Genomic DNA, 22,333 nt, shown 5'->3' with positions numbered 1-22,333 from the left:
AATACTAGCTTCTCAAAGAAGAGAAGAAAAGTCGACTGTGGCGCGCGCTCGAAGTCGCCTCCACCCGCTCCCTCAACCTTCCACGCTCGTCCCTATGCCCGATTTTGAGCCTTCAGCACCCACAAGCAACCCCAGTGCATCGCACGGACCCCACCCAGCGGCTGGAATCAACTCAGAGCTGGTTAGAACCGGCATGTTGGGCTACTTCGGCGAAGATCCCTTAACTCAGTTGGTAGAGTGTCAGATTCCAATTAGGAATATAGCTCCTTCTCGAGCGTCCTGACGGTCGTGTGTTCAAGTCGCACAGGGATCGATCCTTTTTGCCCTCCTCCGACTCATCCTGATTCCCCCTGAGCTCACCCTAAACTCACCCTGAACTCACCCACCCCACACCTACCATGTCGTTTTCACAGCACCTCATATACGCACTCGACAGTAGGACGTACGGAGCTGGTAATGTTCTCCGCCTTGCGGCTCAGACGGTCCTTGGGCTGCTTTTCAGTGGAGGCCCGACCGAGTGCTCGGGCTGCTTTGCAGTGATCGGCCTGGGGAACAGAAAATGATCGGCGCGACTTCGTTGGGCCTCCACAAAACGCAGGCTCGCTGGCCAGGCGAGTGTTGCGTTCAATCATTGAGCATGATCAGCACTTCTTTGTGAGAGACCAATTAGCACTTCCTTCCGACAGAGGTGCTGAATGTGCTGAATGTGCTAAATGTAGCCCAATCTTCGGTAGCCATTATACACCCCTGTGGCGAGGCAGAGGTACAGAGGTACTGAAGTTCATTGGGAAACGTGGAGGGGCGGACTGCTGCAGACGAATTGCCTCCTCTGCGCTAATCTGCCTTGCCTGGGGACCACCAGGGGGTCCACCGTGGGTCCTTGCTTCGCCGATCGCCCATCGGCAATACATCCATCCCCCTTTGCGAAACGATGCTGAAAGTGAGGATGTGAAGACGCCGAGCCCAAAAAACTCTCACCACTGTGAGTCGAACACAGGACCTGCGGATGAAACTCTCGGATTGAGAGGCGAGGTAACAGATTACAGTCCGACGCTCTACCAACTGAGCTATGGTGAGTGTCTCAATCACACAAGGCCCATGTTGTGCGCTACCGCGCAGCTCTTGCCCAACCAAACGCGTACTTGCAACTTTGTGGCCGCCCGTCACTGACCTGCCCTTTCGACAGCTCGCTGATAATCGGAAAAAGAATAGGAGATCAGATGGTGCAAAGGAAATGATGGCACAGCCCCCCATCATTCTGAGCGCTTTCGCTTGTTCGTCCCAGGTCCTTTACCTCGGCTTTGTGCCGATTTCGTGGCAAGAGCTTCCCTGTGCTGTCGTCAACAGTCTCCTAGTTGCAACCATTTTCCTCGCCCCTACCCATCCAAGTTCGGCAAGCCGTCATCTACTCTAGGTCAGGAGCGTGCCACAAGGTCATTCCGTCGAGTGAGCGATGAGTAACTCCAACCTCTGATTGCATGTACTCTTCTCGCTTCCTGATGATCCTCATAACTCTCAAGCTTGCGGCGCTTCCCGCAGAGGCTGCAGTCACTTCGCGAAAGCTTATAGTGCTGTTGATCTTGTAACAACTGCTCGTCAACGAAAGTCATGTGCTCTAACATCCGCCTCACGTTCACACGTGTTCTGTGGGCCAGTGACTACCTATGCAAGGATCAACGCAAGTGTTAAGCTGGAGCCACTTCCGTGCTCTGCAAAGATCAGGGTAACCTTCTCGCACAGATGTGTGTGGGACATGACTCACGCAAGCCACAATACTGGAACCAAACAACCCATCGTCCTACCTTCTCGTTCCAAACATTCATTCCCTTCGCCTCTTTTCCCTTCTCTTCCTCTCAGCCTTTATAGACGTCCAGACTCTCTTTCCTTCATAGTTCTCGCCACCACATTCATAATATCTCCATAACCAGTTCCACTTCCTGTGTCGCCACCTCAACATTACACCCCCCCCCCCCCCCCCCCCCCCCCCCCCGTACTCCCTGACAAGCTGTTCCTCCCTCCTCTTTGCCACGATCGAGACACTCATCACCAAGATGAATCTTCGCCGCACCGTGCTTCACATCAATTTGTCATACTTTTCAAGCAACGAGCAAGCCGCGATTCAGCCCCTCCTAGAAGTAGTCCTTCGCTCGATTTGCGCTGACATTAGGTTCTCTGTCCTCAAGGCCTCCGGGTTGATATTGTTCGAAGCCCCAACCTTGGAACGCTAGTGGCAACGCATGTTTTGATTCCCAATCCCCTCAAAGACCGCCGTCAATTTGGCATGTGTGTTGTATATGCTAGGCGTTATCACAGCCAAGCTGTTCTGGTCCACACTCCAGAGCTCGAGTTGTGGGTGCAGGCTTTGGCCGCCCTCACTGCTCCTCCGCCTGTTCCGATTCCGGTCCAGCCGAGCAATTCCCTTGGCACTCCCTCTTCGGGCAGCACGTCGATCTTCCCGGTCTCAAACGTTCTTGGCCCCCCACCTTCCACCCCTCCCCGGCAGATTAGACGGAACGCTTGGCCGTCTGGCGACGATGACGAGCCCTTCTCAGTTCGACCGCCCAGGATTTCACCTAGGAAGGGAACGCCTAAGAAGAGCCCCAGGCCCAAAGCATCATCTTCAGCACACTCTCGACCCTCATCACGTGCTGGCAGTGACGTTGAGGGCCCAGCCAAGATGCGCACTCTTCGACAAACTAAGAGCGCCTCTTTCCGAACCGCTGAGACACGAGACAAGGCTGCTACAGACCTACTTGCTTTTGCTCGCCAGCTGTCTCCGAGCGCGTATGACAAGATGGGCGTAGGGTACGACTTCCGTGCCAACTTCTGGAAGGCATTCGTCGAGAAGGTGACGTATATCCGCAGTGGATCGACTAACATCAGATGCCCAGTGCCGAAGTTCTCAACGGAGACGTTCAGCTGGAGGCCTATAGGAACAATCTCGAGAAGGCAAGCATGTACTTTGCGGCTGGTTTTCAGGTACCCCGACCCAAAGACGCCCAGTTGTTGGCAGCATTCGAGGACTTCCTTCCCTTTTACCCATGGGAAGACCGCGTCGTCCGCAAGTCAGACGTCCAGCTGGCGTTCGAGCGATCCGCGCATGGGGAGCCCGTGAGTAATACTGCGAGCCAGCTGACTTCAGTTCCGCGATCTCCTTAAGCGCGGGCAAACTGGTGGTATCAACGCGTACTGGACCCACTTCTTCAAGCGGTTCTCTCCTAGGTGGGTAAACACTTATCCGGCCCTTCTGCAGACGGACACCCTACCAAATGTTGAAAAGTCGCCTCGCAAGCGGCGAACCTCTGCTCCTCGGACTAAGCTTGCGCACCAGTCTTCCATGCCGGACATTGAGTATCTTGCCATTGAGCAGCAAAATACTGGGTCATACGCGTCCTCAAGCAAGCCTACAACTCCAGCTATGCCCCCGTTCCCGGACTCGCTCGCCGGGCCAGATCCTGCATCGGTACCGTTTATGGAGTCCAGGCTGGCCACAAACCAGGTGAGCGTCGCTTACATCTTGGCTCACTTCAGTTCTGTAAGCTCCAGGACACCCCCATGCTCCCACAGAGCAGTACGCAGCCAGCACCCCCTCTTCTGGAAGATCTGTTCCAGATGTTTTTGCCCACTGAATCTGGGTCCCTTGCGCTACCCCACTTTGTCTTTCCCCAGGGGGAGTCGAACGAGGGCTGCACCAACTTGGGTCCCCCTTCCTTGACGGGTGTTCCAGATGTGGACGGAAACGGGCGTGACAGTCGCCCTCTTCCTTCATTGGGAGGCTCATCTAGGCCATATGACTTGTCGAGATTCCTGCATCCAGAGCCGCATCCGTCAAATCTGGGAGCCTCGATGTCGATGATCGCCTCCCCTTCGCTGCCCAACCTACCATCCTCGGTGTGTGCGCCTGTGGCCACGCTTACTCCAGATTCTTGATCCTGCTGACCCATGCGGTGCACAGCAATCACACACGCACGGGCCAGACTTGGGCCCTTCCTACGACCCCGCGTTAGCCGTGACATTTGCCACTCTGGAGGAGCTTGTGAGTGTGTCGATCGAACTTCGTCTGATCATGAGTTCAATCCTCACTCTTTACAACCTGGCCCCGACACGGCGGCTGTTGGGTTCGAGCAGTCTCAGGCCCGGAACGACAGTTTCAGCAACGGTGCGCATTTCTTGGGCCAATTCGACGATGCCGACGAAGACGGCTCAGGCTTCTACTGAACTACGCCCAACCTACAGCTCTTACGTCCTTCTGCTAATGTGGCCCACAGCATGGCCACTTCTCATGTTGTAAGCATCCTTGACGAGTTGCGATCATGTCACGCCTACTGTATATGCACAATGCATCTCCGTCCATCTGCCGCACCCGCAGCACTTGGGTGGTTTGCCGCACATTGCCCTCGATTGTGTTGTTTGGGATCAGGCAGGCGCAGATACAGTCTGACTCAAAATCACCAGGAATCTAAAATGGGAGGGCGGGGCGGTCGTGTTGATCACGCCAAAACGCTATTCACCATCTGCGCTAATGCCCAACTAGCCGCTTGCATGCATGACAACCTAAGTGACAGCCTAGGCACACGTCATTATCCCCACTTGATCTCGGACGAGGGTTGAGCGGTGGCTGAGCCGGGCCAATCATCCGAGGTTGCCGACATGCCCTGACAGCTTCGGCCGCAGTTTATCTGATAAAAGTCTTGCTGGTCTTGGCACTTCCAGGCCAGTCGCTTGCTCGCCATCCTATCGGCCGGCGGTGGACGGCAGCCCAGCTCCCTGCCCAGCCTGGCGGTGGCTGGGCCTTTTTTAATTCCAGACCCGATGAGGAGGTCTCGGCCGCACTTTATAACTGCCGCGCTGAAAGCGCGTCGCTTTTCCCCCAACTCACACTCACAAAATTCTGGTACAATGAAGCTCCTCGCCTTCGCCGCCCTCGCCACCCTCGCCGCCGCCGAGCTCTCGCCCTGCATCACGCAGTGTGCGCAGAACGTCACCGCTGCCAACGCCACTGCCTGCCCCTCGAAGAACTTGTGAGCGGCTCTAGCCGGACATTTTGAGACCGTGGCTGACAACAGCGAGTCTGCCGAGTGCCTCTGCGAGTACGGCTTCACCTCGACAGTCCGCAAGTGCATGTACACTGGGTGCATGACTGAGGTCAATGACTGGGTCGCCATCTACCGCGGCGCCCAGTGCCCCGAGGGCACCTACTCCTCGAACACGAGCAACCCCCACTCGAGCGGCAACTCGTCCATGTCCATGGGCGCCTCTGCGAGCCAGTCGGGCAGCGCCGCTGCGTCGGGTGCCGCCGCCGCGGCCTCGTCGCCTGCCGCGTCGCCTTCGGGCACAAGTGCGGCCATGGCCCTCGGGGTCCCTGTCATGGGCGCTGCCATCGCCGCCGCCGTTGTCGCCGCCCTCTAAGAAGTTATATTTGTAGTTCGCAGTCCATGTATCTGGCGCTTTAAGGTTTACATGCGGCACCGCGCTTGAAACGGGGTAGCTTTTAGCCGTCCGGCCTTTCCATACGGCTCCTAGAATCGTAGTTTCAGGCCGTACTGAAAAACTGTGTGCACCAGCGTGGCTCCGTAACCCAAGTGCCTCGTCTTGTGCTCAGCTAGAAGTCATTGACAATCAGTGGTGGTATCGTATGAACGCGAGGCAGGCGAGTCTAGTTCAGCCTGGCAGACATATGAAACAGTTGGATTCCTGAAACCGGATTGGACGCAACCTGTCACCCGAGATGCCCGACGCAGGGTTGATTGCATCCCAATCAATCTGTCGGCTCTCGGTCATTTCACTGTTACACAGTCACCACAGATTGAATCGACTCTGCTGACGCGACGCCGAGGCGATGGCGGCTGTCGAACGCTGTCGCTTGAGATGCGCTGCCTCTGCGTCTCTACTCTACTTATCATGGCAGGGTGGTCGCTGCACCCTATAGAGCCAGTGAGTCTGGTGAGCCTGATGGATCCGCTCTTGTCGTCGGCCGAGGCGTGCCTTGGGTAATGTCTATGATGGCCAAGACACTCTGGGCCAACCTCTGACAGGTGGTAAGATGTGAGCGGCCAAGCTGACACTATGCCTCCAGATCAGCCGTGAAGCCGCACTCTCTTCATGAGATGCAATGATCTCCCACAGTACACCGGCTCCGATGATTCCTTCGGGTCATGGGGTCGACTCATGGTCGAATGGAATGATAGCAGATTAACCGTGGAGCTAAACTATGACTCACTGTGTTGCATATAAGACGAGAGCTTTGGGTGCGCCCACACTCCAAGCTCCCCACTCGATCTCTGACTGAAACATGCTCGCAAAGGCCCTCTTCCTTGCCACTGCCGCCTCCGCTGCCGTTATCGGCGAACGCCAGAGCGTGGGTTCTTTGTTGTGGAGCCCAGCTGATAGCAGAATCGCCCGACGGTCACCGTTATCTTCCCGCCTATGCGCGCGGACACGGACGGCTCCTCGACCTTCCGTGGCCCGTGCTCGGGCTCCTCCCTGGGCGAGCGTGCTGCATACCCCCTGACCGGCGGACAGATCAGTCTGTCGCAGGCGTCGCCGGTCGACAACATCAACTTCCTCTGGACCAAGGATGTGACTGCCCAGCCTCACGAGTTCAAAACGTATGGAGAGCCAACCGTTGTCGACGCCGAGGCGGGTCACGTTTGCGCCAAGGGCCCCGACTTCTCCTCGCTTGGCTTCAAGGCTGGGGACGACGCCACTATCATGGTCATGTACCAGGCCGACGGCCCTCCCCGCCGCGGCACCGACAAGCGCTGGCAGTACCTCTGCGCCGACGTCAAGCTGACTGACTCGTGGACCCAGCCCGCCAATTACGGTTGCCAGAATGTCGGCGACATTCGCCTCGCCACGACCGACGAAGTGATGAACCTCACTATCTCGAGCGACCCCGACCAGAACGGTAAGAAGAAGGGCGGAGCCCCGGGTGGCTCGGAGGATGCTCAGTCGGCCACTGCCCAAGTTTCGGCTTCCGGTCTCTCGTCGGCCGAGGCCGGTGGCATCGGCGCTGGTGTCACGGTCGGTGTCTTCCTCCTAGCTCTTGGCGCCCTCTTTGCCATGGGCTACCGCTTCACGAAGAAGTCGACGCGCAACCGCGTCCACGACGATGCTTCGTCGACTTCGTCGTACCCTGTCAAGCAGGCTCAGCAGTGAGCAGAGATCATCGTGTCCGTTGTAATCGACAAGTTGATATACGAAAACCAATGCATATGCGATGTCAAGGAGGGGGCATGGCGCGATTAGCATGTCTGACACGATTTCGATCTTGTGCTGTGGGGGGCAACACCAGCATGTATGGGTAAGCATTCCGCTCCTTGCTTATGACGCAGTCCATCACGTTTGACAGCAGCTACCTCCGGAACAGATCGGAGTCGCAGAGAACCCACTCTGGGGTATCAGCAGCGGCACGCAGCGTCTCATGCGCAAGACTTAGCAGCTCTACACGCGTGCTTTTACATTACTCATGATACTTCGAGGGCAGGATCTGCTTGGTTCACTACAGGACAACTAGCACCAGTCCGGCCGCAAAGAGCATAGCACCGATATTAGCCACAGCACGGGATGCTGTAGCAGGCGCAGTAACAGCGGGCACAGAAGCATTGACGCCCGCTCCGGTACCCGTGACGGTCGGGGCCTCGCTTGCCCCAGGAATGGGCACATCTGGGCTACTCCCTGGGACGACTCCCCTCGCTGCGTCGCTCAGCGCCGCGAAACCTAACTGAGGCACTCCGGTGCCATTGCCAACGTGAAATGCCGTGTAGACCGTGCTGAGTGCGTTGAGGCCGAACACGACAAGAGTGTCGTTAGTGAAGCCATACCGATCGCGGTCCGACTGCTGGATTGCCTTGAAGTAGGCCGCGCAGGCGCCCTCGACACCGGGCACATTGTAGATCCAGTTGGCCGGAGGGAGGGAGAAGTTGTACCCCCCGACAGTGAATGTAAGCGTGGCATTGGTCTCGCAGGGCACAGTGTACCTCGTGCCAGTTCCGGTGGTGATGCGACTGGTGCCCGGCACACCGGCTAGGAGGGCGTCGCTGAGTTCAGGGTGAAGGAGGCTTCCAGTACCGAGCCAGAGGGCGGCCACCGGCGTTTCATCCAAGCTTCGGCGACGCGGTGCAACACCCTCTGCGGCGTTGTACTCGTGGGTGTCGACAGTGTAGGTGCCGTTGACCATGACGGGCTTGAAGCCCATCCCAAGATATGTAAACGGGAGCGCCCAGTGCTGCCGCAGCACATCCATGTACATCATCTCGCCTTTGTAAAGAGCCGGATTGAGGCCGCCGAGGGTGAGCTCGCCCGCGTTTTGAACAGGTGGTGTAGCGTTGTTGAGCGGCGCAACGAAGAGACCCACAGTAGGAGAGGGCCAGTGTGTTTCGAGGGCACGGTACAGAGGAATGCTACCGAGCGAAGCAGAGTCGCCCCGGATACCAAGCGAAAGCCGGCCTGCAGCGTCAGAGGCGCTCTGTAGCACTGGAGTTAGCGTCATTCGCACACGAAGGGCGCACTGAAGGGCTGTTGAATGAGGGACACCGTCCCAATCGTAACGGTGTCTGCGGCAATGGTGCCGTTGTTGAGCAGATTGCCGTACGTCCTGTTCTCCGTCTGGAAGGTGGTGCTCTCGCTGGGGTGGAAAAGGTCCTGATCCGCAACCACTACTCCGTTGGTGGTGTCAAACACATTCTCGCTGGCCTTGATTACCTCGGTGTTAGGAGTGGAGGCTGCGGTGGTCGCCTCTGAGGTCTCTTCCGGACTCTTGTCCGAGTCGATATCCGTAGGCGCGTCCTCGTTGGCGTCGACCGCCGCTCCGTCAAGACTCTGACTTCCAGCCTCATGGTTTCTTGCGCTAGGGGTGTCCTTCACGTTCTGGGCATCCTCTCTGCCCTCAACTACTTCGCTGCTCGGGTTGTTGATGCCGGCGCCAGGCTCGTCCGCCCCAGCCTTTGGATTGCCGAACACGGCTTCGTCGTCGTGCACTCTAGCAGCTGAGCCGAGCACCTCGTCCGCCGGAGCAAATAATTGGGAGACGTTTGCCGGCGGCCCCGGAGCAGGTGCGTTAGTGGTGAGGCGGAGGTCACTGGGAACTTCGTCCAGCGAGAGCGAAACGAGGATGTGCTGCGGCGGTGTACCGACGCTGATGTTGAGTGCGAGGGAGCCGTCGGCGAGTAGGATGAGGACCTCGTGGCCAATCTCAGCGGTGGATGCAGTCTCGTTGCCCGGCTGAGGCGCGGTGCCATTGACCGAGGGAGCACTAGTGGCAGTTGCGTTGTCGGCGGAAGTGCTTACGGCCTCAACCTGGGACTGAGCTTGGGCTGCCTCCTCTTGCTGCTCGGCGCGGATCGCATGAATGCCGTAAAGAAGCGGCTCAGCGACGGCTCTGCCAAAGAGGAGGAACAGGGGGATAGTGAAGCGCATGGTGAGAATGTCTGTGAGGCTTCCTTGGCCCCTTCGCACTATATACTCGGCCGCTCACTACTGCAATTCAGCCAGGGCGTTTGAGATCCCTCGTTAGAGCGTCACCGTGGCCACGGCGAGTTGGCACGGCTTCCGTGATCCGTGAGCCGCGGGCGCACCTTCGGGATGACAGCATCGACTCCAGGCTCTGAAGGTGCGGGTCCGATATCAAGGGCGGCCCTCACAAGACAATGCCTATTTCACCACATAATATGGAAGCACCCCATAGTATAGGAGCACAAGACGCTCGTTGCACGGTCGGCACCCAGTCGTGCTTTCCATAGCAGCTTTCCTCAACAAGTCATCTTCCCAGCAGGTGGAAACTCCGTGATCAGTTGGACTTTCAGTTATGCGCCTGCACTGACGCTGCGACATTGCGCCCAAACGCTACGTCATCTGTGTAGGTCGCCTTCATTGGCGACAAATGGCGCATCCCCATATTGCACCTCACTGTAAACCGCCCAAGCCATTGATTGAAATAGCCTGCCTTCACGATTCGACCATGTGGCAGTGAGTGCACCGGGTGAAGCACTGATAACGCCTTTGCAAGCGCAATCTGTGTCGTGCCAGTGGGCGCCTAATCAGCTAAACTCTCATGCAGGAAGACATGTCCGAAGGGAGTGCGAGCAGACGCCGTGTTTTCAACCAGGATGAAGACAATCAAGTCCTGATGCCGCATCTCGGTGCAAATTACGCGTCCAGCAGAAGAACCCTGTCATTTGCATCAATCATGGTTGTCAATCTTCACCCTGGCATTGTATTGCTCAATAGAAAATGTTGTTATGAGGCTTGAAGGGTATTGACGTATGAGCGTTACGCTGAACAGACCTGGTGGGACTCGACAGAGCCATCACTTGGCACCGCTTCCTCTTTCCTCTCCTTCAAATTTCGCACAATGAGCAGTGAGTGGCCGTAGCTGATGGTGTTGACATTGGAGTACCCTTTGACGCCTGTTCTGCTGTACTCATTTCACTGCCTTCTGGCGATCCGAGATCACATTGATTTGGTGTTGACAGCATCTGCTGTTGATCCATGAACAGCAGGGATTGAAAGACCGTCCCGCCCACTAAAGCACATAAACAGCTCGCTCCAGCGCAATTGGTCTGGAATAGTATATAGCCTTGATCCTGGGCACCTTCAAATCTCCACTCACGAACCCCTCCTTTCAGCATCTCTAACATCGACCTCTAATCTAAACTCATCTCAGTTGCCAGCATGGCTGCCGGCGTGGTTAACATCTGGAGTGGCCACGGCGACAACCGTCAGCTTATTGCGACCACACCCATGACGCCACTTGGTGTCTCCGCTCCTTCAACGCAAGATCCCCCGATGACTGCTCCCACGCCGCCGGCCATAGTCGCCTGCAGCACCACATGTGAGTCCCTTTGAGAGCAGGCTGATCTTAGCGTCACCGGGCGGTATCTGGGCTCCTCACAACTCACCCACACACACTAGGGCTCCCAGTCGAGTAGCTGGCGTCCTCCTGGGCCTTGAGATCAACCGCGTTCTTGGCTCTCTGGAGGCCAATGCCGACGACTCGCCCGGCCGCTACAACACCGAGCTGCTTAGCCCGGCGAAGAACTCTTCGGCAAACTCGCATGAGACGCACCCGCAAAAACTCCTGAAATACACCTCGCCCGGGCCTGATACTGAAGAGCCAACAACCCCCAAGAACCAAGTCATGGCTCCCTCGAAGGCCACTACCTCGCCGCTATCACCCAAGACTGTCTCGCGCCTCCTACCTCGTGCCAAGAACAGCCCTAAGCTCAGGCCGATCTCGCCACCCTTTAAGCGCCCGACGGCACCGACTCCTGGCTCAGAGTACTCCATATCCCCCGAGTCACAGAAAGCTCTCACGCTGCCACTAGTGCTGTCCAGGACGCCCGCCAGCCCTAGCCCCCCCCCCGTCTTCACACGCACCCCATCACCCAGCTCCGGCAATATCGCGAACTTCGGATCTGGGCCCGAAGGCCTTTACACACCCTCTGTGGGCCACGCAACGAGCCGCACGCAGCTCGCCGCCACCCTCCGCTTTGACGAAGACGTTTTTGGCCCCATCCTCGCCTCGCACGAATGGGGAAACCATGGCCCCCCCGTTTTCACGCGCCACAGTCCCCAGAGCCGGTCGCTCACGCGCATCACGCAGAACGCGTGGGAGCACACCCCTGAAGCCGCCGCTGTTCAGACAGGGGGCGAAGCCGAGGTCTCCTACGACTCACAGGAAGATACCACGCTCAACGAGTTCTGCGCCCCTGACGACGAGGGGGACTCAACGAACATCAACGGCCACCATAGTTCGGACGACGAGGTCAGCTCTATCATCGCGACCGACTCTGTGGCCAGCTGCCACACCTGCGACTCATCCCAGGGCTGGAGCTCGGGCTCGTCTGACTGGTTTGAGTCCTACGACCGCCGTTCTCGCCACGGCGCTCCTGGCCCGCCTGTCCTGCGTCCGGGTACCACTATCGCGGTTGCCACAGTGAACACAGGTACGGAGCCCGTGTGGATCGCACGCCACAGAAACACTGCCTCCTCCGACACCTTCTGCTCGGATGGGGAGGGCAGTGTGTCAACTTCTCACGGGGTTGAGGAGGGGTACATTAACTATGCTAGCTCGCCAACCTCCTCTCGCAGCTCACCCCTCGCCCAATCTCTCCTTCTAGAGCTTGGAGACACCATCTCCAGCTCCAATCTCTCTCAAACAGCTCTGCCTGAGCACTCCGAAGAGTCCGACATGCGCAGCGCTTTGAGCCAAGCACTCCACAGCCTGACCACCTCCCTAAGCTCCCACCGCGCGGACAACCCCCATAACCGCGCCGATAACCCTGCTGAAGACACCAGCAGTCATAACTTAACTGAAGAGGCCATCGACCTCGCAGGGGCTTCCGCCGACTCCTCCTTGGACTGGTCGGCAGCGACCATTCCGCATCCGGAGGAGGACAGCGTTATCCACAGCCTTGACGGCATCACTTGCCCCAGTGAGGGCGAGTTAACCTTGGACAGCTCTCAGCAGTCGATTCATGAAAGTGACGAGGGTCTCGACGAACCTGTGTGCGTCGTTACCAACTCTCTGGGCTCCGTCTTCAACGAGGGTCCCATGCTTCCCCCGCGGCAGCTTTCGGACGTCTCAACACCCACACCTCGCCCTCCGCCTCGTCGCCGCTCGACGCCTGTCAAGAAGTCCTCGCTGTCCAACATCATGCACGGCGTTTACGAGAACGCGCGCACCCTCAAACAGGACCCCCACGGTCCGGGGACTCCTGGCTTCTCTGCCAACGGAGGCAGCCCACCCAACACTCCCACGTCGAAGAACACTCCCTCGCCGGCGCGCAAGCCCGACGGCTCTCTCGCGACCCCTCCCCCATTCCGCCTAGGTCAAGGTAGGGTCCGCGAATCGCCGCCCAAACCTACCGCGCCGATTGGGTCCGGCCGCCCAGGCAGCTCCGAGGCTTCCCAGCAGCAGCTTTGGGACGCCCCTTCGACCAACCGCACTTATTGCAGTAATGGTACGTCGAACCCCACCCTCGGCTCGCGATTGGAGCCTTGCGAGCGGTTCGCCCCCCATACCGATGGGGGCGAGTCTTCGCACGCGAACGCTCGCAGTACCTTGCTCGGTGGGAACGAGGACCGCCACACCACACCACCCTGCACCCTTCGCACAAGCCGTATCAGCACCAGCAATGCCAACGGGCGTCCGCTTCACTGGGAGATACCCACGCAGACTTGCCCCGGGTTTTCCAGTGCCGGAAGTCGTGAGGCGGAGGAGTCTGGACTCCAGCGTACCGTCGCCAGCCACCCTTCTGACCCATCGCCCGGTGGACGCTACTGGCAGACGGAGCTCGTGATTCCAAGCATTGTCGTCACCCCTCCCGACGACATTTCAGGTGACTCCAGCCACGAGTGCAAATCACAGAGGTCCGTCTCCCCGCCTCTTACTCTTGAGCCGGCGCCCTCTTCAAGCGTCCAGATCGACTACTTGAGCCCGACGTACCGCCCCAGCAGGTTCAAGGGCAAGGGTAAATCACTCGCAGTTACACCTCCTCTCAGCAAGGTGACGGACCTACCCTACCGCTTGGTGCGCCAGAAGGGTGAGATTGATCCAAGCGAGCTCCAGTCTCCACTCCAGAAGCTCATCTCGACGGTGGCGGGACAACTGGACCACATTGATGAACACGGCTTCGTCGACCCCCACGCGCCAATGCTCGTTCCACTCAGCCCACCGGCGCCTACGTCGCGAACGCCCCACGGCCTTCGCATGCGCATGCGCACTCCTCCGGAGCGGCTATGGGACATTGAAGAGGGCTCCGAGACGGAGCACGCTGTCGAGTACGACTGGCGGCACGAGTACGCCCAGGAGAAGATTTCTGTGCCCCTGGACCGTGACTACGAGACGACGAACGAGACGGCCTCTTCCAAGGACACTCTACGGGCCAGAATTTGGGCTGGGGCCCAGAACGACTCTGGCAGCGAGTCGGACTCTAGTGACGATGTGGCCCGCAGCAAACTGATCCGCGAAAGCAAGCTGCGTGACGGCGTTGTCCGCATACGCCCAGGCGCTGAATCACGCATGGGCTTAGACACGTTCAAGTTCCCCAAGCACGAAGACAACACGCAGCGGGAGAACTCGGTGCAGGATGAGGTAAGCATTCCCCATGGCCGAGCTCACTTGCAGATTCCCATCCCGCTCACCCCGCGTCTCGGCTGCATCCAGCTCCCCTCCTCCGCAAGCTCGCAGAACCTGCCGTCCGGGAACGAGGGGCGCGAGGGTTTCGTCCGTTCTGAGCCTGAGCCCGAGGCCTCAACCATCCAGCCTGCGACCCTGCCTCCGATCCCCGCTCGGACGGGCGGCCGCAGCCTTCACCGTCGCACCCAGTCTACACCAACGTCCAACCAAGCTACAGCACCTGCCACGTTAGAACAGACCGCTCACCGCCGATCCTTTTCGATCTACGAATGGCGCTTGCGGCTTGACCCAGGCGAGCGTAATCCCTCCATTGGCATGGTCGTGGAGACCATGGCGTCTTTTACGACCAGCCTTTCTCGCACAGGCAGTGGCAGCCTTCACCGTCGCGCTAAATCGACCCCGGCTGCCATGCCCGTCACGGTGACAGACGAATCAAGTGGTACGTCTGTGTCGGGGTCAATCCACGTGCCTGAGGAGGAGCTACAATCTGAGACATCCATGTCTCACGGACCAGAGGCGACTGTTTCCGAAGTTTGCCCTGAAACAGAAATGGTACCAGCCCAGGCCGAGGTCTCGGACAGAGCGTCATCGCAGGAGGCGGCCACGCCCCCTTCGCAGGAGAGCACGAGCGACAGCTCGGCCGCGACCGTGCAGGAGATGGAGGGGGAGTCGCCCGAGCCGTCTCTGACTCCCTCTCCTCAGTCCAGCTCGGTATGGTCTCTCAACAAGCCGCTCCCTCCCCTGCCTCCTGCTGCAGAGCACGGCCGTCGAGGGTTGCGGCAGCGCTTTCGCGCCTGGACCGCCACTCATGTCGCTCAGGGTTTCGGCGCTCAGGCCTCAGTCTACGCCAACCCCGGCCATGCCGGAAATACCGGGCAGTACGGCATGCCAGGGTCTACTCCTGCCGCCACACAGAACGCCACCGAGATGGTGGACCACCTCCACCACAGCATCACAGCCCAGAGCCATGTTGGGAACGGCACGCAGAATGCGCGCGCGCAGGATGACTCAGTTGTCAACGGCGGCGCGCACAACACCTGGCGGGGCAGCCGCCACAAGAAGACCCGCAGCACCGGATCCTCATTCAAGCTCTCATTCGGGATCTAGCTTAGCAGCTACAACTGCGCATTGTGTAGATGAACATGTATGAATGCGACTGGACCACCGATGCTGAGAGGAATGTATCCGCCATCCGTGCGGGGTGGCGTTTCGGGAGATGGGGCATGGCTGCGGATTGCGGGAGGTGGAAGCGTCAGGCGAGCACAAAGCATGATTGGCCTTGGTGGGGGAAAGCATGGCTCGAGCAGTCGTCGTCAGACAAGAGCAGCCAGCGATGACTCCGGCCCTTGGTGAGCGTCTTAGAACAGATCTCGATTTGATCCCATTTAGTATCGTGTGGTGTGCTAACGGAGCGATCTCTAGACCCTGTTGCAAACACACACACTCCCGGGCGTCTGGGAGGACTATCTCTCGCGCTTTGCGAAACTGCCGAAGTCGCGCCACCGCGGGTGATGGGCATCCTTGCGCCCCTCACCTGCTGAGCTGCTCACCACACCCAGGTGGTCCGTGCCACAGAATTGAATGTGGACGGCAGGTGACTTGTCCGATGCAACTGGCTGAAGGGTGACAAACTATTACGAGAGGCAGAGCGGGAGGACCCGGCGGCGTACGCATAGACTAGATTCTAATCTGAGGATGGTAGTGTCGCTTCCATTGAAGCCACACTGTTCAGTCCGATTCAGCCATTTCGCTTCTTGCCGCTCGCATTTGTGCAAATGGTGATAAAAATGTGGATGTCTTCTCATTCATGGTGCTCAATGCTCTAATGTGTGTTGCAGCATGCAGCCGGGCATGCGAAACGCGGCAATAGACCTAAGGCTGCATTTTGGGCTGTTGGCCATGCCGCTCGAGCCCTCACACAACTTCCTGAACGGTCCTAGCGCAATGTGCTCATCCTCGTCCTCGTCCTCGTCCTCGTTCTCCATGGACCCTCCCTCAACTCCCCTTGGGAGCACCGCTGTTCCGGTGCCGCCGGGTACGCGAGGCGCCTCCCCACGCTCGGAATGCGCTAGGATGCATTCGAGAAGCAGGTGTCACCCCCGATCGGGGGCGAGCGCATTGTGCCTGCTGAGGCACACAAACAGTGATTGTGTCGAGGACGACAGCCACATCACATTGCTCCGGGCAGCAAGAGAGGTCTCGCGGGGCTCGGCGCTACGCCCAGCGCTCCGAAGCCAAGTGTCGAGTGCATTGAAGCTAGCATGACTCAGATGACAGTGAATGTGAGACATGCCAGCCCAGCGCCGCAGTAACGATGCACTCCTTTGTCCAATCGCTGGTTCATTTCTACCACAACACCCTCCTTGCTCGTTGCATTTCCCCACATCACAACCCATTCGCATCTCATCACTTCGCACCACCGAAGAAACGCCCTCCCCTACTTCCACACCCCTCTCCTCGACTGATACTGTTGCTTGCAGCAATTCAACATCCTCCCCCTAATTCGCTCGGTGCTCGCAACCCACTTGGTCAGTCGCCGCTCTTTCGCTGGCAGTCACTGATGATCCCAGCATGACATAAGTTGGCACATTCCACCCAGAATCCCAAGTCTGCCATTGCTCCGCCTCAACATCACCCCGCAGCACATTGCACCCTTCTCTATTTTCAACACCTCGCCGCATCGTCAACGCTATCCTACAATGGATAGCGTTTCCATCGCCACAGGCTCCATGGTCAGCTCTATTCCTAATGGCCAGCGGCCGACAGCGAAGGACAACCTGCGCCTTCTTTCTAGCCCCAACAGATACCAGGACACGGGAACACCCCTGGCCCCCTCGACGCTAGATCTCGCCGAAGAGACTGCTCGCCTTTACCCTCGCCATGCATTCAACCACTACGTGGATCCCCTCCAACCCCCATTGCTCCCAATCGGCGCCTACTCAATCGACCCCAAGATCCATCCCAACCTTGCGAGGGTTGCCACCGCAGTCTCCACACGACGCTCATCCGCCGCGAACTTGGACTGCCTTTACCAGTCTGCCCAGGTGGTTGAGGGCAATGCACCTGCACCGGGGCCGACCAAAGACACCATAGATCACCGCGGAGAGCAGTACACGATTGGAGCAAACGATGCCGCCGGCATTCAGCGCATGGGACCGGCTACATGTTCGTCAGGTGGGGCAAGGGAGCAGCGTAACGAGCGCCCTCTCAAGCGCCCGCGTACAACATCTGGCGCAGGTGGATCGCCCCGTAGTCTCCAAACTGCACCCACGATTGCTTATCCTTTCGATGGGCACGTGCCCGTGATCGCTGGAATGGTAGGCAAGCGACCGTGCCCTCAGGCACCCCCCGGGCAGCGGCACACTGTTGCCTACCAGAAGGCGGTCTCGGAATGGATCGCGGAGCGCACCAGCCGCGGGACTAAGCTGAACGACGCCGAGCACGACAAGCTGCTGGTCGCCAACTTCATGACCGGCAAGATGTTTTTCCGTCATCCCCTCAACGTGGACTACGACGAGTCCACAAACCTTGACCCTGAATTGTGGTCCAACTACACCGAGTGGGGCAAGACACTCGTCCCAGAGGCCGTGATCTTCAACCGATTGAGCACGGAGGAAAAGGAGTCGCTGCATGACTGGCCTGACCGTGATCTCTGGAAAGCTCTATTTCTAGTGAGTCACGCACCAATAACAGGGCTGACGGCAGATTTGGCTACGCGACTACTGCGACCGCCACACGCGCGTGGTCTGGTACCGCCAGTGTTTCCGCTGCCAGCGCGGAGGCTGGCCGTGCATGGTGTCGCACGAAATGTTTGGCAAGGTCGATGTGCGGCACAAGCGCGGCAAGGCGGGACAGGCAGCCAAGGGCTGTGCGTGCATTCCATGCCGTGTGTCCAAGGCCGAGTGCTCGCACCCGCGCCTCAAGGAACGGCTTCAGGAGTCGACTTGGGCAATGTCCGATCTTGAAGCGTACTGGGACGGAACGATGAGCCTGACTGAACTCTTTGAACGGCGCCAGCGTCCCGAAGCCGAGGTGGGGCCCTTCGATGCCGACGCAATCGACAACTCCGTCGATAAACAGGAGGACGATGAGTTTGACGTCTTGGCCAAACTCGAGAGCCAAGGCCAGAAGCTACCGACCATGGCCCCGCGCAAGACTTTAACCCGCTTCCAACGCGGTGCGCGCGAGGCGCGGGCATCGCGTCGCGCAGACCGTGCCAAGGCCTTGGCGGGCGAGCGCGAGACCGACTCCAAAAAGCTGGTCATGGTCCAGTACCTCGCTAGTCGCTTGCGCGAGGGTACATTAACTTCCCCCATGTACCCGTGGAAGGAGTACGATAAGACGATACGGGATCTGTCGGCTTCCAACGCCCGCCGCCGCGCCGCGGGTGAGGGCTCACTTGCGCCCGAGGATGTCGCCCCCTACACCGACTTCTATAGCTTGTGGCTCAACGGCGCCCCCCTCAATGCGCACGTCGCTTTCAGTCACCAAATTGCGGTAGCTGGACCGTCAGCTGCCCCCGCGCAACGCAGGTCGGGGTCTCGCTCAAGCAAGACTATCACGTCTACCTCAGACAGCTCGGCACTCCACTCGAGCCCCCCCTTGAGCCTCTACCAGCTTGAACCCACGCCCGCGCTGGTTGGATCGCGATCTTCCTCGTCCCCGGCTTCGGCTATTAACACGCCGGATACTATTCACAGCCATCTTCACCCGAGTGAGACTGCGGCTTGCCCCCACGAGTACTTTCCTGCGGGTGGCGAGGGCTCGCGGCAGCTTGAAGAGCTTGCTCCCGATCTGGGGCGACGATCTGCCCGCATCAAACGACCACGTCTGCAATAGCAGTCAATCGGGATGGCCTAGAATGAGTATGGACTTCTAAAACAGACCAGGCGCCTACTTTTCCACACTGTCAACGATCTCGCATTCTCATGTCGAATCTATTATGCGACGGGCTCGGATTGATCTTTAGAGGTGATCGCATATCTCATCGCTACACAGACCTCTGCGTTGTTGTCTTTCATCATGTACATTAGCTCGTATACTGTAAACATGTTATCAGTGTCAAGATTCCAGTGGTGGAGGAGTGACAGAGTTCCTTGACCCCGTTCTGGCTCGCCTTCGTTGCCTTTGCCCAATCCACTAGCCGCCAGTGCCGGACGACCCCCGCCGCGGGGCATCGTCGACATCACCATTACCTACCGGGCCTGCATCGACCAACATCCATTGCTCCCAGATCGCCATCATCCAATCCGTTTGCTGCCCCCCAGGCTCTTCGGTCAGATTGTCAGAGACCGTGGTCAGGAGTCACGACCTCATCACAACATCAGGCACCGCCACACTCATCCAACGTCTACCCAGCAGCTTGGGTGCTGATTTCAATGTAAAGCACTGCAAAAAGCTGGGCTGAACAACCCTAAACCAGTTGCATCAGCCCACGGCGGTGCCGGAGTGGATTGTCTGGCTCCCATCATCACCCCTGACTTTCACTCCCCTCACCTGCCATGCCATTCTAACCCTCGTCCTCCAGCCGCGCCGTTTCCTTCTTAGACAAACTGTACTGACAAACTGAGAGCATCACGAGTTATGATTGCCCCAGGGTATGGCGGTGTTGGCATATGCGACGACCTTTGTCCGACGATACTGTTGATCCGGGCTCCACCCTGTCCCACCATGCCCAGCAGCTTTTCCGCCAAACACACTGCCACAGACACAAACAGCTCGCAACCATTACAATCAGGTCGGGCAAAGCAATCAACACAGCTAACCGCGGCTATCAGTGATCTGATCTTTGATCCGACTCACAATGCTACAGCTCCGGACCACAAGGCCAGAAAGACATGCTTATCTTGCTCCACTGTGCCAGTGTGAGAGTGGCCCCGTTTGCTATAAAGGTGCGCAAGTTGGAGGTCCATTTTCGGCAGCAACAGCTCAAACTCCCTCTCCTCATCACCTCCTCCTCCTCCTCCTCATTTCCTCTTGTGTCTTCTCGGTCTACATACACCTTGGCACTATCCCCTACCTTGTCAGCCGACCACCTCGCACCAGCCGCCCCGCGCCAACGCCCAGTATGTGGTACACTAAGGCCGAAATGGAGGCTGCTGAGGCCCTCGTAATGCTCTCCAACTCTCGCCCGCTCCACACCCCTCAGGGAGTTCAGACGCAGACCATCTGTGACAACCGCGCCTCTCGTCACCTCTCCCCCCATAACATGCAGCCGACCAGCAACACTCGCCGAGACCACAATTCAGGAAGCAACTGGGAGACCAACATCTCTGTCTCCCTCAACGCCGAGGTCACTCGCTCTGGACCGATGTACAACTCGGTTCACATGGACCAGGGCGGCCGCCGCCAGGCGCAGATGCACCCTTCTCAGCCCCGCCTGTAAGTATCCCAGGTTTCCAGCCGTTTTTGCCCCTCAGCTAACAACAGCCATTCTGACATGGACCATCAGATACTTCCCTCTAAGCCTCCGACCCAGGAACAGCCTGGCAGCTTGGGCCAGGCTAATTCGTGCAGTATCCCCGCGGTCGACGGCCAGCCAGCCCGTAATGATAACACCCCACAGCACCAGACAGGGCAGGCCCCGCCCCGCCAGCTCGGTCGAAAAATCCCCTTCCAGCTCTCGGCGCCGTCGTCGCGCCGGATCAGGCTGGAAGACATTCTCAACCCGGAACCCGTCAGCCCGCTTGCAACAAAGCGCCACCAGCGGATACCATCTGCCCCCAAGAATAGCAATCAGCCCTTAGCCGCGGAGCTCTCCAACAACGACGAAAACACGCCACCGCAAGCTCAGCGCTACTCAGCCCCACGAGGTGGCCAGGGCAGGCAGGAGCCTCTTCGCTCTGCTTCCCTTCGCAGTGTGAGTGGCCCAACTCGCATGGCCTACCAGCAGGAGCTTCACAGCCAGTACGCCACTCCAACTGCAACTGGCCCTGATGCCACCATGTCTCCCCTCACGGCCAGCTCCGACCCCTTCGACGGACCAGTCCAGCGGCCCTCGCTGGCTCGTAACAAGCGCCCCGCTTCACCCGAGACTTTCCCTGAGCCTCCCAACGGCTCTAAGGCCAGGGCTGCTGTATCATCCAAGCCTGGGCAGCCCAGGAACAAGAACACTTCTTTCACGATCATCCTGAATCCGAGTTCGTCAGACATCAAGGTCACAAAACGCCCTCGCATCGATGAGTTCCCCAAAGCCGCTGCCTCCTCTCAGTTTGCGAGCCTGCCCACCCCGCCTGAGGACTCCGAGTCCCAGGTCACGCTTCACGAAGGGATTCATACCCCTGAAAGTGACAGCGAGTCGCAAGAGGTTGACGAGCTCACCAGCGACGTCGAGGAGTCCAAACCCACCAAGGGCAACACTGCCGAGCAAAAGCGCGAGAACCGTCTCGAGAGTCGCCGCCGCAAGGATGCGGACACCCACAAGCGTGTGGCGGAGGCCAAGCTGCTCAACTTCCAGGCCGGCAAAATCTACGCCTACGACAAGTCACACCCCCTCTACAACCCTGCCACGAACATGGACGACTGGCTCATCAACCACTGGTCTGTGTGGGGCACGCAGGATCTCAAATACTGTCTTGAGCGCGAGCTCTACGAGCGCTTCACTGACGAGGAGAAGCGCATTATCTCCACCCGCATCACCAAGAAGAACAAGCCGCACCGTGATCTCCCGAAGTCCGTCCGCATGCTCTGGTTCGCCAATTACACTGATCTGGCGCCTACGCCTCGCACTGAGGCAATGGCCTGCCAACGCTGTATTCTCGGGGGCGTCCAGTGTCACCAGGCGCGAAAGCCTAAGAACAGCAAGACGCGCAAATCGGACGGAACGGCCGCCCCGCCCTCTTGCGTTGCCTGCGAGTGCTCTAAGGGCGGCTGCCACATTGCGATCAAGCAGAAGGACAAGCTCACACGCAAGCCGAAGGCAGTCGTCGACCTCCAGGTTTACCTGGACCGCCTGAGGAGCCCCACTTCGTGGCCTGCTTTCCCCCCTCTTAATCTGTCTGCGCTCCCAGCCCCCTTCCCTTACAATCCTCTTCAGTGGCTTATCCAGCACGAGCTAGAGCGCGAGCAGGCTCACGCCCTTAACGTGTAGATCACCTGAGGAGGAGAAGTGATCTCCTCAAACAGGTACAAACAAACCAAGTATTTCAGCTGCCGCGCAGTATCCCAGCTGTATCACAAAAGCAGACCCGCAAA

At 58.6% G+C, this 22,333-nt stretch overlaps 7 protein-coding genes across 7 annotated transcripts; 6 read left to right on the top strand and 1 right to left on the bottom strand.

The window, feature by feature from the left end:
* Positions 1-2,794: 2,794 nt before the first annotated feature.
* Positions 2,795-4,218, top strand: COLE_06309 (uncharacterized protein; the record flags this gene model as incomplete). The annotated part of the gene is made up of 6 exons (XM_018423147.2): positions 2,795-2,848; positions 2,884-3,111; positions 3,143-3,499; positions 3,532-3,891; positions 3,923-4,036; positions 4,072-4,218. The coding sequence occupies 6 exons, from the start codon at positions 2,795-2,797 to the stop codon at positions 4,216-4,218; spliced, it is 1,260 nt and encodes a 419-aa protein (XP_018278950.1).
* Positions 4,219-4,899: 681 nt separating this feature from the next.
* Positions 4,900-5,409, top strand: COLE_06308 (uncharacterized protein; the record flags this gene model as incomplete). The annotated part of the gene is made up of 2 exons (XM_018423146.2): positions 4,900-5,021; positions 5,067-5,409. The coding sequence occupies 2 exons, from the start codon at positions 4,900-4,902 to the stop codon at positions 5,407-5,409; spliced, it is 465 nt and encodes a 154-aa protein (XP_018278949.1).
* Positions 5,410-6,292: 883 nt separating this feature from the next.
* COLE_06307 (uncharacterized protein) lies at positions 6,293-7,158 on the top strand (the record flags this gene model as incomplete). The annotated part of the gene is made up of 2 exons (XM_018427469.2): positions 6,293-6,358; positions 6,394-7,158. 2 exons carry the CDS (start codon positions 6,293-6,295, stop codon positions 7,156-7,158), a joined length of 831 nt encoding a protein of 276 aa, XP_018278948.1.
* Positions 7,159-7,501: 343 nt separating this feature from the next.
* On the bottom strand, positions 7,502-9,417 carry COLE_06306 (uncharacterized protein; the record flags this gene model as incomplete). The annotated part of the gene is made up of 2 exons (XM_018426665.2): positions 7,502-8,475; positions 8,511-9,417. 2 exons carry the CDS (start codon positions 9,415-9,417, stop codon positions 7,502-7,504), a joined length of 1,881 nt encoding a protein of 626 aa, XP_018278947.1.
* A 1,254-nt stretch (positions 9,418-10,671) lies between these two features.
* COLE_06305 (uncharacterized protein) lies at positions 10,672-15,247 on the top strand (the record flags this gene model as incomplete). Its single annotated transcript, XM_018426169.1, has 4 exons — positions 10,672-10,831; positions 10,863-11,945; positions 12,318-14,095; positions 14,129-15,247. The coding sequence occupies 4 exons, from the start codon at positions 10,672-10,674 to the stop codon at positions 15,245-15,247; spliced, it is 4,140 nt and encodes a 1,379-aa protein (XP_018278946.1).
* A 1,592-nt stretch (positions 15,248-16,839) lies between these two features.
* On the top strand, positions 16,840-18,979 carry COLE_06304 (uncharacterized protein; the record flags this gene model as incomplete). Its single annotated transcript, XM_018424801.1, has 2 exons — positions 16,840-17,811; positions 17,846-18,979. The coding sequence occupies 2 exons, from the start codon at positions 16,840-16,842 to the stop codon at positions 18,977-18,979; spliced, it is 2,106 nt and encodes a 701-aa protein (XP_018278945.1).
* Positions 18,980-20,207: 1,228 nt separating this feature from the next.
* On the top strand, positions 20,208-22,229 carry COLE_06303 (uncharacterized protein; the record flags this gene model as incomplete). Its single annotated transcript, XM_018425374.1, has 3 exons — positions 20,208-20,521; positions 20,570-20,999; positions 21,033-22,229. The coding sequence occupies 3 exons, from the start codon at positions 20,208-20,210 to the stop codon at positions 22,227-22,229; spliced, it is 1,941 nt and encodes a 646-aa protein (XP_018278944.1).
* Between the last annotated feature and the right edge of the window lie 104 nt (positions 22,230-22,333).

Source organism: Cutaneotrichosporon oleaginosum, assembly GCF_008065305.1.
Source record: "Cutaneotrichosporon oleaginosum strain ATCC 20508 chromosome Unknown ATCC20508_contig05, whole genome shotgun sequence".
Lineage (NCBI taxonomy): Eukaryota > Fungi > Basidiomycota > Tremellomycetes > Trichosporonales > Trichosporonaceae > Cutaneotrichosporon > Cutaneotrichosporon oleaginosum.
The sequence above is the reverse complement of the archived record's forward strand: the minus strand, read 5'-3'. Positions and strand labels throughout refer to the sequence as shown.